Source organism: Chrysochloris asiatica, unplaced genomic scaffold, assembly GCF_000296735.1.
Source record: "Chrysochloris asiatica unplaced genomic scaffold, ChrAsi1.0 scaffold00393, whole genome shotgun sequence".
Lineage (NCBI taxonomy): Eukaryota > Metazoa > Chordata > Mammalia > Afrosoricida > Chrysochloridae > Chrysochloris > Chrysochloris asiatica.
Genome location: NW_006408911.1, coordinates 1,351,235 through 1,364,887, shown reverse-complemented (window position 1 = coordinate 1,364,887; position 13,653 = coordinate 1,351,235). Strand labels below are relative to the sequence as shown.

The window sequence follows — 13,653 nt, the reverse complement described above, 5'->3', positions numbered from 1 at the left end:
TGAGCATAGCCCATCCACACTGTATATTTTTGGCTTTGTTTTTTAAATCTTTTTTCAAAAATTTCCTTTTGGGGTAGCAAAGTATACAAGGAGATCAAAGCAAAGCTTATTAAGCGGGGATTTTAGAGAGCCTGTACATTTATTAGGAGTCCTGGTGGGGCACTGGGTTTATGCCCTGGACTGCAAGGTTGCTTGAACCGCAGAGGCGGCGATTCAAAGTTCACCAGTTGCACCTCGGAAACCTAATTCAGGGTCTCTATTGTCACAACTGACTCATCATGACATCTTTAGCATTATATGTTTTTAAGTACTCAGTCAAGTTCTACTCAAACACTTGGGTCTTGGTGCTTTTGTATTGCTGGGTAATACTGCTGGGTAGTCAGTATGTAAAGGTTGTCCTTCAAGATCACAGACAATCTGATGATTATGGCAGAGTCCCGGTACTTGTCTTCAGTGATGGAAACCAGCAAAACGGACACCGAGCCCTTTAACCAGCAGGCCTCTATGGAGTGTTAGTGCATCGTTATTGTTACCTTCTATATACAGGTGAGCTGAGGGAAAGGGGCTAACCCAGGCACCCCCCCCCACAACACACACACAAGGTTACAGGAGAAGGCAGCACGGGAACAAATGGGAGAATGCTTATTACAGTGCCAGATGTAAGCTGTTTTCTGCCCACCAAGGCTGCTTATTGGGAACACATTAACTGATGACCACCAGATCCTGACATGTACACACTGCAGAATGGGATTGTGGAATTGAAAACGGATCCAGATTCATGTTGGGTCAGTGGGGGAGGTGGAGACGTGGGTCTGGCATATGCCAGGGCCTGTTTCACTCCAGCTTTTTGGTTGTCACCCGTGTCCGAGCAATGATGATGGGTACTGATGCTAGACATCCAATGAAGAGGGCCCACAGGGGCCGGTAGAAGAGCCAGCCAGCAGCCACAGTCAGCAAGGTCAGTGAGGTGGCCACACAGAAAGCAAAGGTTTTCAGGCCAATGTTTACCAGGTCTCGGAAGACAGGAAACCAGTCCACTGTGGAGAAGGAAAGGTACTGAACTGAGGAGGCCACCATGCTCTGTGTATCACAGAACAGGTGGTCTCCTTCCTAGGAAATGGTTGGTGGTTGATGCTACGTAAACAGGAATGGGGAAGGGTCAGAATGGTGGAATGCAGTTAACCCAGATGCCGAGTTGTTTGAATGTGCATAGCCTGAGCCACCCGTTTTGCTTAGTTTCATGTAAAACAGGAATTTGCAAACTTTTAACTACTGTCATTGAGGCCATTCCTGCAGTCTCACAAAGGGCTGCTCTGCTATCCCTGAAGGTGTTGGTTCATTTAAGCTCTTGGCAGGACTCAGGGAAATACATTGGCCCAATATGATGACTAGCTAATTTTACCAGGAGTCACTCTACCTTTAGCCAAGTCCTGTGAGGTGCCAGGGCTCTGGCTTTACTGGGCTTACAGCCCTATTACTCCATCATGACATCAGGCCACCCTGGGTCTACACCTACTTAGACCTTAGAAGCAAATTCACGTTCATTAGTGTTGACTACGTGTCAGGTATTGTGGGCATCAGCTCAACAAGCCCGAGTATCCATCCTGCAAGGTTAAGTGCTATTATTATTGTTTTACCCATAAGGTAAGAAATGTGCCCACAGTTGTCCAGCTAGAAAGTACCAGGATTTAAGCTCCAGAGTGCCTGGGTCCCAAGGATGCAGTTGGATCAGTGAGCTAGTGGATGGCTGAATACTTCTGTGTTGCAGCTTCCTGGTATATCTCCTGCACTACAACCCCCCATGTACTCTAATGTCTGTCTGGAGTTTGGAATGCTGGCATCCCAGGTGAAGAGAGGGTCAGAGGACAGACAGGCAGAGCCCCAAAGAAGAGGAACTTCAACCTCATCCCAAGAAGGGTGTGGCCTGTCCAAGGCAAGGTTAGTTCAAAGAAAAAACAGGAATTTAGTTTAAATTCTGATCTCTCCCCTGTGAAGCCAAAGATATGGCTGGTTTTGCTGAGCACAATTCAGCTGTGCTGAGGACGCCTTCTGCCTGGACCTCATGTTCCCGTCTGTAAGAGGAGGGTGGTAGCCCTCTTAGCTTGGGCAATTAGCTGTCCTATAGCCATCAGTTTTCCCAACGTGCAAGTGGCAAATAGGTTTCTGCTGAGACCCAGGAAAGGCTGGGCAGAATCTTCTGACTAAGGACACAAACGGGTTCAGGTTTAGATGGAAAATCTACTGAGAAACCACTCACCCTGGGTGAGGTTCCAAACTTGAACCATGTGTGTCATTTAGGGTTCTACTGGAATCCCTGGCTTCAGCCTCAGGCCAAGTGAACAGCCCAGCAAAGGCTGCCCCACATTTAGCCCAGTGTTTCCTATTTGCCAAACATCTTACAAGACGGCAAGTTCAGTGTAAAGTAATTAAGTGGGGATGGATGGGAAAGGCACTGACCCAAGTACCAGAGCTCTTAACACCACATCATAGTTTGCAAATGCAGGTCTGGCTCACTCAAAGGCTGGCCAGCCCCCTCTGTGGCTATTTAATTACTTGTGGATCATTTCACAAATGAAAGAATGAACGAGTGAGCTAGTGGACAGGGAGACTAGTGGGCCCAACCCTTGTTGTTGTTGTTAAGTGCCATCGAGTCGGTTCCGACCCATAGCGACCCTGTACAGGGTTTCCGAGGGTGTAAATCTTTACGGGAGTAGAAAGCCTCATCTTTCTCCCGCAGAGCAGCTGGTAGTTTCGAACCGCTGACCTTAAGGTTCACAGCCCGATTCGTAACCACTACGCTACCAGATCTCCCCACCCTTAGATCATGAAAACTAGACCTGCCTCCTGGGAGTCTGGCATCCACCCCAAAGCTATGAAGAGGGTGACAGCTAGTGGTGTGTTCCGGGCAGAGGAAAGCACTTGGGGTTGCACACCTACCCAGGGTATACAAGATCCTGGTCATGAGGTTGAGGCCCATAAACATGGCCATCCAGCCAGTGGCCCGCAGTCCCCATGTCTTCATGGAGTTACTCTTTAGTTCTTTGTGAAATACTTCCTGCAGAACAAGAGGGAGAAAGTGTGGTCACAACTGAGGGGGCCATGTCAACCTAGAAGCTGTGGACCAGCTCTGAACAGATCAGAGGAAGATACTGGCTAGGACGAGAGACTCTCAGCCCACCTGGCACACCAGAGGGCGTAAGAGCTGTTGGGGGAAGATCTGAGCCCTTTTCAGGCAGATCCTACCTCCTTCACACATTCAGTCCATGTGTAATGAAGGTAATGAACTTGACTCTCCTTTATTTTGCATCCCTAACTCTATGGGACCATTGACTGCCTCCACTAAACAGCTGAGAGTTCTACATGTAACCCATCTGGATTCTGGGACACCTCACTCTTTGTATTCTTCCTATTGTCAGGCTCCTACCGTCTCCACCGCTGTTCCTTCTCTTCCATATTATTATACTGCTTTCTTTCCCCTTCTCAGTTCTCCACTCTCTTTCCCAGTTAGTCCCATCTAGTGTCTCAGACCTACAGCTGCCAATCAGGCACCTCGTCTTGTGGAGCTCCCACTGGCCACCTGGCGTCTCCCCTTGAAGTCCTGGCACATCCAACAGTGACACCCAAGCCTCCACCTCATTTCTCTGTCTTCCCATCTCAGAAAATGGCACAAGCCAAAACCTTGGCATACTACTTGACCTCTCTCCTCACCACTTCCCATCCAGTCAATCAGATGTCCTGTCAACAGTACAGCCACCCACCCCGCACTACTGCAATAGCTTCTTCCTCAGTGTTCTCCCTGCTGCCCTGACCCTACCATTGATGTCCCAGACCCAGTGACTGCCTGTTCCAAGCCAAGGTCGGGTGTCTTCTTGCCTCTGCACTTTCCACAGTTACCTTGTCTAGAAGTAATTAGCCTGCAGTTGTACCTGGCCAGCTCCCAAAATACTCTGCAGCTTACTATGATCTCTATCAATAACAATAATTATGCTCAACCCACGGCATCATGAGTCAATTCTGACTCATAGCAACCCTGTGTAGGGTTATCTAAGACCGTAAACGTTTACAGAAGCAGAAAGCCTCATCTTTCTCCCTTGGAGTAGTTGACGGGTTTGAATTGCCAATCTTGCACTTAGCAGATCTTAAAGTGCTACCTGAGCTCCTACAATAATTATAATTTGTCACTTCCTATTTATAAGTCCCTGTACTGTTTCATAAGAATGATCTTAGATAGTTTTCAAAATTATCTCCATTTTACAAAGATGCGGTCTTACTTCAAGCAGTTAAGTACTCTGAGTTTCCAAGGACAATGAGCATGTCTGCTCCTTCCTCATTATCTCCCGTGTTAAATGAGTGAAGGAATAATGCTCACAACAACCAAGATAACAGAAATGTTAAGTGTCCGTTGGTTTGGGCTTAGCATTTCCAAGCAGTGGCTAGTGGGTCTGAACCCCAGATCTTGTGGCTAGCATAATGATGTTAAGTGACATCAAGTCAGTTCCAACCCAGTAGAGGGTTTCTGAGGAGTGTCTGGCGAGCTTGAACCACCAACCTTGCAGTTCAAAATGGCCTTGCAGTCTGGTGTCTTAACTTACAGCACCATACCAGAAGCCCAATAACATAAAGATTTCCCTTATACAGATTAAGATATAGTCTCAGAGAGCATTAAAAACAGACTCAAAGGGAGGCCAGGGTCAGAATTAGGTCCACACTTAAAACCACTCTTCTAGCCTCTTTCCAGGGAGTACAGTCTGGGCATCCTGACTTGCAAGGTTCGGGGTTTCTTCTCAGTACCCTGGGCTGCCTCCTTGCCTTAGAGTCCTCATTCTGCTTGGCATAGACCCTAGACCCTAAGGGGATGAGAGTAGCGGGGGGCTTCCAGGGGCTGGGGTTATTAAGCAGCCAGAGACACTGTAATCAGAAGACCAGCCTACTTGTACTGTCAGCTCTTAGATGTCCCTGGGGTGACATCTAAGCTAGGAGGTCTGCCCAATCCTCTCTGAGTGGGGGCAGCTCTGAGACTTAGGTCTCCCTCGGCCTGTAGGAGATAGAAGCTTGGGGCTGAGCAAGAGCCCTGGTTGAGAATAAGGTTTAGACAGGATCTCCTAATTTTAGAACTCCCCAAGTGGCCCTCAGAGTCGGGTGAAATGGGTGACTCATGACCTGCTAGGTTGGGGAGTGGCAGCTGCACCCTGAGTTGGTGACTGGGTTCCTAGGCAATATCCTGGCCAGGTATAAGGAATGGGTGTGACCCAAGCCCCACATAGGATGTGCAATGCAAGTGGGAAGGGTGGCAGCTGAAGGCCTAATATGGGAGGACAAAGGGACCACAGCTAATCTCTGACACCTGCCTAGTCCTGGTGAAAACCACCACAGTCTATTTTAAAGCCGGTACAGAATGTCCCACCAGTAACAAACTATGCTCATCAACAGTTTTAAAACTGTATTTTCCTGTTAAGAAAAACAAACAGGCTAACTTTAAAGGCAAAAAACTGAACTGACCACTCTATCTTCTCCATGGACTGAGGTGAGGCTTGATCCCCCATTTCACAGATGGGGGAAACAGAACCCACGAACTCTGGAGACATGTGTCAAAGGTCCCAGGATGCCCAACTATAAACTCATTACCTTCTTGTGGTTCCTGACAAAGTGCAAACCTGACTCACTCCTATGTCCACTCCCTAGGAAGATGCACTGCTCTCTGCTTTGACTGGGCCCTTCTCCTTGCCAACCTCTGATTCGTAAGTGCCTCCTTCTCATAATTTGGGTAACAGCAAAAATGTCACTCATCAGAGAGGCTTTCTGTTCAAGTCACTGTTGCTATCTATTACCTCAGAGTGCTGCTCTGCTCTTCATGGCCCTTGTTTACCAGCTTTTCTCATTAATCTGTCTCACAACTAAAGTTCTGCCCCCAGTGCTTTAACAGAGCCTGGCATGCAAGATGAGGTGATTATTCCTTTTATTTCTTTTTCTTGCATTGTTGTACTGGCGTAATAGGAATGGTTTGTTAAGCAAGTGTTAGAGGACTAAGGAACTAGCTTGGGACATGCCTACCCTCCACCACACAGGTAGAGTACTAGCAACTCACCTCGGCTGAGAAGTCCCCATGGTGCAGAAGAAGCAAGGTGTCCCCAGACTTGGTGGAGTATGGGACTAGCTGGTCACCACGTTGCCGGGCCACCACAGTGACCTGGGGGAAGAATTTAGTGCCAGAGCTGAGGAGGTGATTAGAGGATTGGCATGTGTCCCCCTCCCCAACCTTCCAACCCACCTGGACCAGCAATCCCTGTGGGATGGGACTGTATGGCAGCTCGGGAGGTGACTGAGAGAACCAGCATCACCTCTGCCTGGAGCTTCTCTGCACACGTCTACTTTGGGGGCTCACCGGCAAGCAGAACCACAGGCAAAGCAGATGCTGGGGTAGGACTACGCATGCTAAGACCAGGGATAGACCAAAAATTGGAGACAGGAAGGAAGGGGCCTGAATGTAACCAGAAGACAAGCTCTTGACTTGCAGTGCTGTGAAGATGAGCTACAGGGGACATAAACCTCTGAAATGGCTGAAAAGTGTGCACAGTGTATGTATGTATGTATGTATGTGTCCTTCACAAGATCTTTCAAGGGATCCCAGTGGTACGTTATGAAGCCCTGATACAGAGTCTTCCCTTAGATGCCAGCTTACCACATTAGCAGGGCCCAGGTCAGGGTCATCCCCACTCAGTCCCGCGTAAGAAAAAGAGACTCGTAGGTCTCCCACCTGTGGGGTAGAGAAGGACAAGGAGTGAATTAAAAGCCATTAACCTGGGTGTGTGGGCTGTCCTGGTTCTATGGCAACATCTCTGGGGAGAGCCCCTCATGCCCCTTTGTGTTTCATTACCTAGAACTCCTTTACCTCTCCTCCTCCAACATCCCAATTGGCCAAGTGTAGCTGCGGAACCAACTGCACTGAGTCAGAGTGTCAAACAGGAATCTATGCTGTCCAAGGGACAGCACTCTAAGGCCCCTCATCTGTGCTATCTAGGCAGCTCTGCTTGCCCATTACCTCTGGATACTTAGGGTTCTCGCTGTGGTAGAAAAAGTCTCCCCGGCGAATAATGTCCACATGAGGGTCCTCCAGCTTGGAGAGGCTCAGCGGCTTGAAGTTATCGACTTTGTCAATGAGACCTGAGAGCAGCAGGGTATTGAGGAAGGAGGCACCAAAGGAAAACCTCCCATCTAGGAACTCCGGAGCCTGACTGCTGGCCTCACCTCCACACGCACAGCTCACACCCTAGCCACCTGAGACTTACCTGCAGAGAGGAAAAACCTGCCAATCTGGACAAACGGAGCTGTGGCCATGAATGACTCCACTGCCATTGCACTGTGAGACAGAGGGGAGCTGTCAGTGAGTGAAGTACCAGGGTGGGAGCTGGCTCCTCACTCAGGGGGCTCCAATGAGTCCCGACCAGCCTAAAAACATGGCAAACAATCTGCCCCAACCTTGGGGGCCGCAGTCCCCATTCCCCTGGGGTGAATATCTTGCTGCTTTTGCCTGTCCCCCAGCATTCACAGCCTCTTGCTATCCTAGCCCACCCTACTGACCCAGTAGCCATCAGAAGGGCCCTGCAGTCCAGGTGTGGTGCTGTAGGATAAGCACTCGACCTCAAGGTCAGTTTGAACTGCAAGGTTGAACACTATGCAGGGTCGCTATGAGTCGGAACCGAACCGACTCGACAGTACTTACCAACAACTGCCTCCTCCTAGGCCCAGGAGCACTTGAACCCTGCAGCCCCATGTCACCACCTCTAAGCCCTTCCTTCCTTCACATCCCTCTTTCCAGGTAACCTCCTCAGGAGAAATACTCTGAAGCCCACATCTGAGGTCACTGACTCCTGAGAGCCCTTTCTAAAGTCGATTTCTTACCTTTTACCCTCCTAGCCAATGGCTGCTAACCTGGCAAAGGAGATGCAAACCCCGTTAGGCACGTATTCTATGTGCCTTATATTCATGCCTCCTTTGGGGCAAGTGGAGTCTTTCTAAAACTCACATCCCCCATTTTCATCAACACAGAAGTCAGCGGTAACTTCAATTTGATAAAGAAACGAGGCTAGCAGCCTGCCCAGAAAGGTGAAGCTGCTCTTAAGCCTGGGCGCCCAGCTCTTACCTGGGGTTTTTGTGACCAATCTCTCGGTCAAAGTTTTTGCTGTTGACAATTTCTGATCGCCATTCAGTACCTGTAGGGAGAGGAAATGACTCAAACCATGGTACAAAGTGGCCACGTGCCTAAAGCTCACTACTTTGGGTTCTCCCGGAACCTTAGTCAATGGATGGGGAGAACCAGTTGGCAAGGACTGGCACCCAGGGATTTCCCACAACTTCATCCACGGTTGTCAGCTTCGCCTAGCAGTAGAAACCACCTGTGGGCAGGGGAAATGCCTGGCACATCTGGGGAACGGGAAGAGGGTGGTCCCGGTACTCACTATAGGAGTACCTCGTCTCTGTCTTCACCTGCCCATCCTCGGTGTACTCTCTGCAGGAAAAGCACAAGAAACCGGTGAGGTGGCCCATTTATGCCCAAATATTTCAATCTACACATCACCAGCTGGAGGTAACCTCCACTGGGAGGTCAAACCCCACAATGGGCAGTCTTGTCTTCATTTGTACTTGCTTACTCTTTAGCAAAACTGGCTCATTCCTATGAAGGCTCTGACAGGAGAAAAGGGCCTTCTCATTCGTAGCTGAAAGCCACCTCCACCCCCTGGCTCACCCAGGATTCTAGTCCACCCTCTGGACTACAGATCTACCTGGGCCCTCTACCATCAAGAGCTTCTGAAGCTATCTTCCATCTACCTTCCTACCTCTGGAATGGACCCCCACCAACTCCAGGTTGACCCCAGCCTGACTAAGAGAGCCTGCTTTGGGACTTCTGTGGACACTGGCTGGGTATAAGCCAGGAGGCTGCCTCTACTTCCTCATGGAAGAGAGGATGGAACCAAGACATCAGAAAGCTGAGCACTAATACTGGGTGAGATGTGTGGGTCACACTGATTTAATTACATAATTTGAGGCCAAGATCCAGTCATGCCTAAGCCTGTGCATTCCCTGTCTTCCTGCAATAATGGAGTGGAACAACCTCTGTTAACTCTTCAAGCTACCTTGCATCAAATTCCTGCCCGTTCCAAACAAAAGATAATCTGAAATGCTCCTGCATTTGACTAGAACATCTTCACCTCCTTTATTCCCAATTGACTTCATTTCCTGGCAGCTTACCTGGACTCTTCTGCTTCAACCCATTGGTACATCTCCACATGCCGCTGCAGTTTCACAGCTGGAATGTTCACCCCGTAGTTTGGATCAGACAAGAGCTTCAAACAAATCAATCAAAAAGTAAAGGACATGCGGATCGAAACCACTCCGCCCCCCCCCCCCCTTGGTACAACAGGGTTGACAGGGAGGGGGAACTTAAACTTTGGCTGCCCAAAATGAGGGGACTACAAAGGTAAGAAGTAACTGGCTTACAAGCTTTCAATAAAGAACCTAGCTCCAGAGGATACAGGGAAAGGTAGAGTCTTCACTGAATTGTTTCCAACCTGTCTGGATGGAGTTGATAAAAGGTGAGGGGGATAAGACTCCTGTGGTTCAATAGGGAATGACTGCTATCAGGTCTGACAGTGAGTGTTGGAAAGGTAAATGTTTGGTATAAAAAGGAGGGGAGTGGCTGATGTAGTCCAGGGAGAAAAGCAAAGTTCAAGACCCTGAACGGAGAAGCAGTAACACGAGGGATGGAGGCAGAGACGATGATGTGGATAGGAGCGGCTAGGGACTGTGGACTCAGGGAGGAAGAGGGGCATACCCTTTGGCTGTTTGATGATGCATGCAGGGGACTGTGATCATTGCAATGAAACAAAATACGATAGGATTAATATAAAGATAATGTTCACCCATATAAACTAACACACATTTCACAATAAAAACTTAAAAAAAAAAGCTGACACCAGACCAAAATCTAAGGCTTAGGGATTGGAACTCAGATCACAAAAGAAAAAACAGGTATCACAAGAAACAGAAAATGGGTGAGTTTTAAGTCACTTCATATGGAAAAGTCCCTGTCCTAATTTCTTAACACTTTTGTAAATTGAGTGTAGGTTTACAGACAAGATCATTAGTTTTAAATTCAACAAATCACATACTTTGTTTCATCTCAATGATTACAATCCCCTCCATGCAACAACAGTTCTCCCACTTCCTCCCTGTGGCTCCCATCTCCATTCCACCTTCATTCCCAATCCTTCTCACCTTTGACCCTAGGTACACATTGCTCCTTTGATTTAGAATGATTGACAATTCCATCATTCATAGTGAGCATACCTTACTAGTGTTGTTCCCTCTATAGACCTGTCTATTGCTTGGCTGGAAGTTGGGCCACGAAGGTGAGTTTCTTTCCAGACTGAAGGGTAGTTGAGAGCCATAGTCTGAGGTTATTGGTTTCTTTCTGACCAGTTAAGCCCAGTCTTTTATTATTTAATTTTGAGTTTTGTTCACATATTCTGCGACTCTATCCAGGACATGCTAATGTGACCCCTTTCAGAGCCATTGGTAGTAGTAGCTAGGCACCATCTAGTTCTTATGGTTTCTTTTATTCAGTAAATACGTACTGTTTACTATGTGTTAGGTGACCACCACTTGTCTGTCATACTGTGGTGGCTTATGAGTTGCTTTGATTCTGGAAGCTATGCCACAGGTATTTTAAATACCAGCATGGTCACCCATGGTGGACAGGTTTCAGGTGAGCTTCCAGATGAAGATAGACTAGGAAGAAGGAGTGATGAACTACTTCCAAATGTCTAGTCACTGAAAATCTTATGCATAGCAGAGAAACATTGTCAGATATAGTGCTGGAAAATTAGCCTGCAGGTTGGAAGGCACTCAAAATGCAACTGGAGAAGAGCTGCCTCCTCAATGTAGTGTTGACTGTGATGACGCGAATGGAGTAAAGCTCGTGGGAGGAAAGCCCGTGGGACCTTCATTTGCTGACGGGGCACAACTCAAAATGAAGAGAAACAGCTGTAAACGTCCATTGAAAATCGAAACATGAAATGTTCTTTGAAAATTAGAAGTTGTCAAAGATTAAATGGAATGCATGAACATCAACATCGTAGGCATTAGTGAGCTGAAATGTACTGGTATTGGCCATTTTGAATCTGACAACCACAAGGTTTACTATTGCTGGGAATGACAAGTTGAAGAGGAATGGTGTTGCATTCATTGTCAAAAAAAACATATCCAGATCAGTTATGACGTACAATGCTGTCTATGATAGGATAATATCCATACTCCTACAGGGAAGCCCAGTTAATACCACTATTATTCAAATTTATGTACTTGGAGAGGACTGTGTCAGAAAGAACCTTGGGTAAAAATAATCTTTAAAACACCTATTTCTGAAGCTCAAACATGTGCCAGACATTGAAGTTATTTGTTAACAATTATCCCCATACTGTAGACTGAGAAGGTGAGACTCAGGAGTGACTAGGGAGTTAGAAATCATAAGTTCCAAAAAGCTCAACCAGACAATATCCAGTAATGTGGTAGAGTCACCAATAGGCTGCAACAACCACCAAACCTACCTTGGATGTCCGCAAGGCCCCAATGATATGCACCAGCCTTCCCTCGTTCTCTGGAGCCACAGTGTGGATACTGTCTGGGGAGACTACAAGAGAAAGTCCTTCAGCCAGAGAGTTCACCGTCTTCAATGTGCGGCCCTGCAAGCAAAGTAAAGTGGATGTCATCAAGTGACAGGTGGCTTGAAGCAGTTGTGCTTGTTACAGACTATCAGAGCATAATGATGTGCCTCATTTTACAGCTGGATAGTTGAGGTCCAGGAAGCAGCAGATCAAGACTGGACCCAGGGAGACCTCTATTGATTACTATGAATTAATGTAATCATTTGACTAAGTCCTAATCACCCAGAACATGTATCCCTCTGGCCACATGGACTGTGTCATAGAGACCAAGCCTGGACACTAGGAGCTTTCCCTACAACTGTGGCTATACTGAATTAGAAAGACATGGTTCCTCTTTTCTCTGGGGATGCTAAGCTTATTGAATGTGACTCTAGAGTTGCTGGGGTCTCTGCCACCAGGAAGGATAAACCTTCCTAAGAAAAACGGTATCACAGAGAAAAACTGCTGAGAAATGAAAAAATGGAGATTCCCAATGACCCAGTATGAATACCTGGAACCAACCAGGGTGTGAACTGATCTGTTCATTTTCTTGCTTAGATCAATTCTGAGGTAAATCACAAGAGAAAAAATTCTGACCAGTTCAGCACACACCCAACAACCTCTCTTTAGTAACGTCTGGGCCCTTTATGTCCAAATCTAATCTCTGGATTCATAGCTTTAGTTCACTGAAACTGTAAGATTCTTCCTCTTGACATTTTACCTCATTGGTGAAAATTATGTAGAAGGAGAGCAGGAAAGTCATGAGCCCCACAAACATTCCACCTGAGGTCTCACTAAGTCGCTCCAGGAAGCCTGGCTGGGGATTGGTCGTTGTTTTGATGTGTTCTCTTCTGTTTCCAATATTGGAATACTAGGGGGAAAAAAATACAAATATTAAATATACAGTTCAATAGACTTTGACTAATGTATACCAATGGAATCTAGGTGTGGCGCTGTGGGTTAATGCGCCAGACTGCAAAGCCGGTTGAACTGCAAGGTGGGTGGTTCAAACTCACCAGCAAGCAGCTCCTCGGAAAACCTATACAGGGTCAGAACTGACTCGACAGCACTAAACAACATACCAATGGTGGTGCAGTGGGTAAGCATTGAGTGGTTTGAATACATCAACCACTTTATGGGAGAAAGTTAAGGCTGTCTGCTACCATAGTCTTGGAAATCCTATGGGTCAATACTGCTTTGTAACATAGGGTCAATTTACTACAAAGCAGCGTTGTAACAAACGGTACCCCCATGTGTGACCAACATCCAGATCAAGATATAGAACATTTTTATCACCCAGAAAGTTCCTTTGTGCTCTTCCCTGTCAATACTCTCCTTTCCCTACCACCAGGGGAAAAAGCTAACCAGATTTCTCTCAGTATAAATTCGTTTTGCCTCTTCTATAACTTCACATAAATGTAATCATGCAACATGTACTCCTTTCACTCAGCATAATGCTTCTGAAATTCATTCATGTGGTTTATCAGTGGTTTGCTACTTTTTATGGCTGCGTGAACATGGCATGCTCATAATTTGTTCATTCATCAGTTAATGAATATTTTGGAAATTGTGGCAGTCATGAAAGTTTATAAACAGCTTTAGAAACAAGAAAATATTTGCATGGCGCAAAACCTACCTGTGGCTCGTGGAGTCAAAGATGTGACTGTGGCTCGTGGAGTCAAAGATGTGATTCTTTTTTTTTCAAACCAGCATGAAACCCCAGGAAATATCCCACTTTCCAGCTGGTTAGAGCCACATGGAGGTTGTAAACTGAGGGAGGTGCTATATAAAATAACCCCACTAGAACAAGCTCAGATCCAAATCTGCAAAGTTGACACTGGACAACCCTGGACTGGCTCTCACTAGGAAAGGGGGTTAAACAGATGTGGGGGGCAGAGAGGGGCAAAAAGGAAAGGAAAAGAGGCAAGCAATATTAGGGATGCACTACGGCTAA

At 47.0% G+C, this 13,653-nt stretch overlaps 1 protein-coding gene across 1 annotated transcript; it reads right to left on the bottom strand.

Annotated features, from left to right (window-relative positions):
- Positions 1 to 810: 810 nt before the first annotated feature.
- TMEM43 (transmembrane protein 43) lies at positions 811 to 12,564 on the bottom strand. Its single transcript, XM_006876593.1, has 11 exons — positions 12,421 to 12,564; positions 11,604 to 11,738; positions 9,247 to 9,341; positions 8,457 to 8,506; positions 8,141 to 8,210; positions 7,287 to 7,357; positions 7,040 to 7,161; positions 6,680 to 6,754; positions 6,086 to 6,187; positions 2,938 to 3,055; positions 811 to 1,037 (listed from the first exon to the last, which is right to left on the bottom strand). Exons 1-11 carry the CDS (start codon positions 12,475 to 12,477, stop codon positions 835 to 837), a joined length of 1,098 nt encoding a protein of 365 aa, XP_006876655.1. The 5' UTR covers positions 12,478 to 12,564; the 3' UTR covers positions 811 to 834.
- Positions 12,565 to 13,653: the final 1,089 nt, after the last annotated feature.

What these genes read in the sequence shown, in the direction of transcription:
- TMEM43 (XM_006876593.1), bottom strand. Translation starts at nt 12,477, where the DNA reads ATGTTTGTGGGGCTCATGACTTTCCTGCTCTCCTTCTACATAATTTTC. An exon ending in GGGCCTTGCGGACATCCAAG is followed by an intron (nt 9,342 to 11,603) that starts GTAGGTTTGGTG and finishes ATTTGTTTGAAG; the next exon opens with CTCTTGTCTGATCCAAACTA. An exon ending in CAGGATCTTGTATACCCTGG is followed by an intron (nt 1,038 to 2,937) that starts GTAGGTGTGCAA and finishes CCTTCTCCACAG; the next exon opens with TGGACTGGTTTCCTGTCTTC.